At 49.2% G+C, this 6160-nt stretch overlaps 1 protein-coding gene across 1 annotated transcript in view; it reads right to left on the reverse strand.

The window, feature by feature from the left end:
• Nucleotides 1-6160, reverse strand: part of stx1b (syntaxin 1B) — a 45471-nt gene extending 39311 nt beyond the window's left edge. Inside the window, exon 1 of the mRNA XM_024262238.1 lies at nt 5820-6160. Coding sequence (XP_024118006.1) covers nt 5820-5849 — 30 coding nt within the window. The 5' untranslated portion in view covers nt 5850-6160. The remainder of the gene's footprint in view (nt 1-5819) is intronic.

Here is a 6160-nt window from a genome sequence, read left to right on the forward strand (position 1 = left end):
TGGGGTAGGGGACAGAAAGTCGAAGGTGCAGATGTCCTGATGCAGCCTTTTTTTTTGCAGAGGTTCAGACACAGACGTTCTGATGTTCTTACGCAGTCGCTCTGACGCAAACATTCTGACACAGACGTCCATATGCAGTCATGGTGATGCCGAACGCAAACGTCCTGATGCAGAGGTTCTTATGCAGACGTTCTGACGTTCTTACGCAGACATTCGGATGCAGACGTTCTGACGCAGACGTTCTGATGCAGACGTTCTGACGCAGACGTTCTGACGCAGACGTTCTGACGCAGACGTTCTGACACAGACATTCGGATGCAGACGTTCTGACGCAGACGTTCTGATGCAGACGTTCTGACGCAGACGTTCTGATGCAGACGTTCTGACGCAGACGTTCTGATGCAGACGTTCTGACGCAGACGTTCTGACGCAGACGTTCTGACGCAGACGTTCTGACACAGACATTGTGCCGCAGAACGCAAACGTTATGTTGCAGTCGTTCTTATGCAGTTGTTTTAATGCAGATGTTCTGATGCAGACGTTCTGACGCAGACGTCCAGACGCAGTCATGCTGACGCAGAACGCTAATGATTTGATGCAGATGTTCTGATTCAGACGTTCTGATGGAGATGTTTCAATGCAGACATTCCTGTCAAATCCAACTTATCACAGAAAAACGTGCATCACTGGATTAATGAAACTATTCAAACTTAAAGATACAGTGTCGTCAAACTGAGCGTCTTTTGAAATCCACCAAACTCATGGTCCACAGGCTACACCTTAGGGATCTCGTGTCCTCATACAATGAGAAGGTGAAAGAAGCCAGATCTGACTACTTCCGCCAGCTAATATCCCTGAACAAGAAGAGCCCTAAAGTTTTGTTTGACACCATAAATTCTATTGTTTGTCCTGCAGCTCCAGTAACCTCTGTGTTCTGCAAAGCTGACAGCAATGAATTTCTTGAGTTTTTTGTAAACAAGACTAGAAGGATCACAGCCCAACTCCCAGCCCTTTGTTGTGATGGTTTGGTTGCAGTGGAGCCTGTTTCACAAACATGTTCAACTTTTAAGCCTGTCACTTTAGAGGACATATCAGATTTGCTGACTAAGATGAAACCCTCTTCTTGTGCATCTGATTTGGTTCCTTCTAAGCTGTTCTCAAAAGTCTTTGATGTTATTGGCCAAAGTGTCACTGAAATGATCAACCTTTCACTCTCCACTGGTGTGTGTCCAAATCCATTTAAACATGCCACAGTGGAGCCTTTGCTCAAAAAGCCTAATTTGGACCAATCGGATGTCCAAGATTACAGACCTATATCAAAGCTTTCATTTCTTTCCAAAATTCTTGAGAAGGTGGTCTCTGAACAATTGTCAGAGTTCCTCGACAAAAAGAACATCTATGATACTTTTCAGTTGGGTTTTCGGAAACATCACTCCACAGAAACAGCCCTGCTGAAAGTGTCCAGTGACATCTTGATGTCCGCTGATTCTGGCAAACACACTGTTCTAGTTTTACTAGATCTCTCATCAGCATTTGACACGGTTGATCATCAGATCCTATTGAAGAGGTTGAGGGACCTGATTGGTCTGTCAGGGTCAGTTCGCCACTGGTTTTCCTCTTACTTGTCTGGTCGGAGTTTTAGCGTCATGGCTAATCAGATAATGTCTGAGTCAGCAGATTTACTGTGCGGTGTTCCTCAGGGCTCTGTTCTGGGTCCTGTCCTGTTCCTGTTGTACATGATCCCCCTCGGAAAGATCATCCAGGAGTTCAGTGATGTCTCCCATCACTTTTTTGCTGATGACATCCAGCTTTATTGCTCTTTTAAGCCCTCTGAGACACACAAACTGGACTCTCTGATGAACTGCCTGATTCAGATCAAACAATGGCTGAGTAAAAACTCTTTGCAGCTAAACTCAGAAAAGACAGAAACACTAGTCATTGCCCCTGATGACATCATACCAGGCATTATGCAGCATTTGGGTTCTTTTGGCCAGGCAGTCAAACCCAGCCTTAGAAACTTGGGAGTTATTTTTGACAAGGACATGTCACTGGAGCAGCACTCCAAACAGCTGGTGAGGAACTGTTTCTTCCAGCTGAGGAACATTTCTAAACTCAGGAAAATTGTGTCATGTAAGGATCTAGAAGTTCTTATTCATGCTTTTGTGTCTACGCGGCTAGACTACTGCAACAGTCTGTTTTCCTGTTTGAGTAAGAAGGAGCTGTCTCGTCTGCAGTTAATTCAAAACTCTGCTGCGAGGATCTTGACCCGCACTAAGAGAAGAGTTCACATCTCTCCCATCCTCAAAGCTCTTCATTGGCTCCCGGTTGCATACCGGATCCAATTCAACATTTTAGTGCTGACTCTTAGAGCCCTCCATGGCCAAGCTCCTGTATATGTCTGTGATTTGATCACTCCCTACAGACCGTCTCGTGCGCTCAGGTCTGTAGATCAGAACCTGTTGATGGTCCCTCGCACACGCTTTCGGACCAGAGGAGACAGATCTTTCCAGGCTGTTGATCCTAGACTCTGGAATGAGCTCCTCTCTCCCTCCGTTCCCTGGACTCTGTTCACTCTTTTAAAAGCCAACTTAAAACCTTTTATTTTGCTAAGCATTTTAACTGAGTCTGTTTTTAATTGGGCTTGAAATGATTGTTTTATGTGGTACTTGCTGTCTGTCTTTAATGTTTCTTAGCTTGTGAGGTTTTTGTCTTTTATGTTTTTAATCGGGGAAGCTTTGTCTTTTATGTTTAATTATCTTTGGAAGTATTTGTTTTTATGTTTTTAACTTGTGAAGCACCTTGTGACTTTTGTCTGTGAAAGGTGCTATATACATAAAACTGACTTACTTACTTACTAACGCAGTTCAAATGCAGGCGCTTTAACACAAACATTATCACGCAGATCTTTAAATAAAGACATTCTGACGCAGATCTTTAAATGCAGACGTTCTGATGCAGACGTTCTAACACAGACGTTCTGACGCAGACGTTCTGACGCAGACGTTCTGATGAAGACGTTCTGACGCAGATCTTTGAATGCAGACGTTCTGATGCAGACGTTCTAACACAGACGTTCTGACGCAGATCTTTTAAATGCAGACGTTCTGATGAAGACGTTCTGATGCAGATCTTTAAATGCAGACGTTCTGATGCAGACGTTCTAACACAGACGTTCTGACGCAGACGTTCTGACGCAGACGTTCTGACGCAGACGTTCTGACGCAGACGTTCTGACGCAGATCTTTTAAATGCAGACGTTCTGACGCAGATCTTTGAATGCAGATGTTCTGATGCAGACGTTCTGACGCAGATCTTTTAAATGCAGACGTTCTGACGCAGATCTTTGAATGCAGACGTTCTGACGCAGATCTTTAAATGCATACGTTCTGATGCAGATCTTTTAAATGCAGACGTTCTGATGCAGATCTTTTGAATGCAGACGTTCTGACGCAGATCTTTAAATGCAGACGTTCTGATGCAGACGTTCTAATACAGACGTTCTGACGCAGACGTTCTGACGCAGATCTTTAAGTGCAGACGTTCTGACGCAGACGTTCTGACGCAGATCTTTAGATGCAGACGTTCTGATGCAGATCTTTGGAATGCAAACGTTCTGACGCAGATCTTTAAATGCAGACGTTCTGACGCAGATCTTTAAATGCAGACGTTCTGATGCAGATCTTTTAAATGCAGACGTTCTGATGCAGATCTTTTGAATGNTGACACAGATCTTTAAATGCAGACGTTCTGACGCAGACGTTCTGACGCAGATGTTCTGACACAGATCGTTAAATGCAGACGTTCTGACGCAGACGTTCTGACACAGACGTTCTGACGCAGATCTTTAAATGCAGACGTTCTGACGCAGACGTTCTGACACAGACGTTCTGACACAGACGTTCTGACGCAGATCTTTAAATGCAGACGTTCTGACGCAGATGTTCTGACGCAGACGTTCTGACGCAGATGTTCTGACACAGATCGTTAAATGCAGACGTTCTGACGCAGACGTTCTGACGCAGACGTTCTGACGCAGATCTTTAAACGCAGACGTTCTGACACAGATCTTTAAATGCAGACGTTCTGACGCAGACGTTCTGACGCAGATCTTTAAATGCAGACGTTCTCACGCAGACATGCAGACAGTTTGCTCAAAGCACAGCGATAGGTTTGTATCGGCAGAACGTTGTGTTGGTTCTGACATGACCTCATGGAGAAACGTTTCACGCAGAGAAAGACCCATGAAAGTCACAGGTTCAATTCCCGTTTCTCATGAGCTGAAGTGTTCTTGGACAAAACACTGAACAGCACTTTGATTGTGGTTACACTTTGAGAGAGTGTGTTTGTGTCTGTATGAAACAATGTTTCTAAAGGTTTCAGGTGTGAAGAAGCTGAAACACCTGAAGTACAGAGAGGTTTGCTCCGCCTCCTGACAGCGAGGAGGAGGAGTCAGCATGGAGGAGCTGAAGACAGAAAGTTCTGACAGTTGGATCAGCACTGATGATCCGGCAGCAAACGGAGACCGTCAAGAACAGAAAAGACGAAGACAACTGGATCGGACCTGCAGCTGAAAATTGTCTGTCAGCAGAACCTTCAGCCTCCAGAACCCGATCAGCATCAGAACCTCGTTTTTCAGAAGAAATTCAACCATCCACGTGAGCGTGCAGAGCTGTCCGGCACTGGCCTGCGTCATTCGGACCTGGGAAGATCCGTGCAGGTCTTCAGCGTGCACATAAGGACAAAATGAGAGTGCACCTAATCACCCATCTGTAGATCAGTTCTGGTTCTGATCCAGATCGACCCACCTCATTGCATCTGCCCCCCACAGACCTCCCCTCCCCTCCATGACACCTTTGTCCCAACAGGATGGAGCTGCTTCTGGACCCAAACTTCCTCCTCAGGAGACTCAATCTCTGAGTTCTGGAGGTTCTGTTGGACTCTGGCACAAAACAGAAGTTCTGACAGTTTCTGGCTGAAATGAAGATCCTGACAGGAATATCAGGTGACAGATAATCATCAGGACTGATGCTGTTTATGGGTCAGAACCGAGTCCAATCCAGCTTCACTGTTTGACTTCCTGCTTCATGACTGAAGCTGCAGCTGAAACGAACCAGCCCAGAACATTGGACCTCAGAGGAGGATGGAGATGAGGGAGAGCTCCGATCAGACTGATCATCCCCACAGGGACCCGAACCGTGACTCGGTTCTGTTAGGTTGAACCCAGTTGAACCTGGAGGCACGTGCAGCTGCTGCAGTTCACCCCCCACCCCCCGTTCCGCCAGCATCAGCTGTTCGCTCGCCGCCTTCGGAAAACGCCGCATCGCTACGCGTGCCGCGCACGCGTCACCGCGCGCAGCCGCGCTCTCAGAAGGGTGAGGCTGCCCCCCTCCCCCCGCCATGTCACCCGGTCGGGAGGAGCGGCGGGGAGCTCGCGGGTGGACCTCATGCGTGTTCTGTGCCGCGCCTGAATGACGCCCCACAGTCACGCGGAAGGAGGCGCGCGGCCTCCGGAAAAAATACAAAAATCACGGCATCTTCCTCATCCGGCCTCCGCTCCGTTATATCACCGGACACGCACGCACGGACACGCACAGCCGCATCAGCTCGGACGGTCGCGCCTGCACCCACACGCACGCGCCGCACCCCGCAGGTACGGAGGTCCGAGCCGCAGCCGTGACCTCCATCCGCGCACACGCACACGCACGCCCTCACGGAGCCTCCGCAGAGAAACCTGCCCGAACGGCCGCGGCAGGCCGCGAGGCGCGGGGGGAGGGGGGGGGAGGCCTGCGGGATGAAGATGAGGATGAGGAGCAGCTTACGCTTCGCAGTTCCGCCGTACGGTCCTTCATGGTGTCCCCGCGCCGAACCGGCCGCTAGAACGGAGAGTGGCTCCTGGTGGGGGAGGGGGTCCAGCACCGCGTCCTTCGTCGTCTCGCGCTCCGAGCCCCCGTCAGCCTGCTCCTCTTCCTCGCTTTCAGACCGCGCGCTGACGCTGCTGCTGCTTCCTCAGGTGCGTTTCTGGCCGCGCGCGCGAACCCCCTCCGCGGGTTTTGTTCCAGCTGTGTGGGCAGAACCCGTCCACGGCTCCGGTTCCGGTTCCGTCCTCCTCGTGCGGTCGCAGTGTGGCCCCGCAGCGCAAAGCAGCAGCCCGGCAGGAAAA

This window comes from Oryzias melastigma, linkage group LG17 (genome assembly GCF_002922805.2).
Source record: "Oryzias melastigma strain HK-1 linkage group LG17, ASM292280v2, whole genome shotgun sequence".
Classification (NCBI taxonomy): domain Eukaryota; kingdom Metazoa; phylum Chordata; class Actinopteri; order Beloniformes; family Adrianichthyidae; genus Oryzias; species Oryzias melastigma.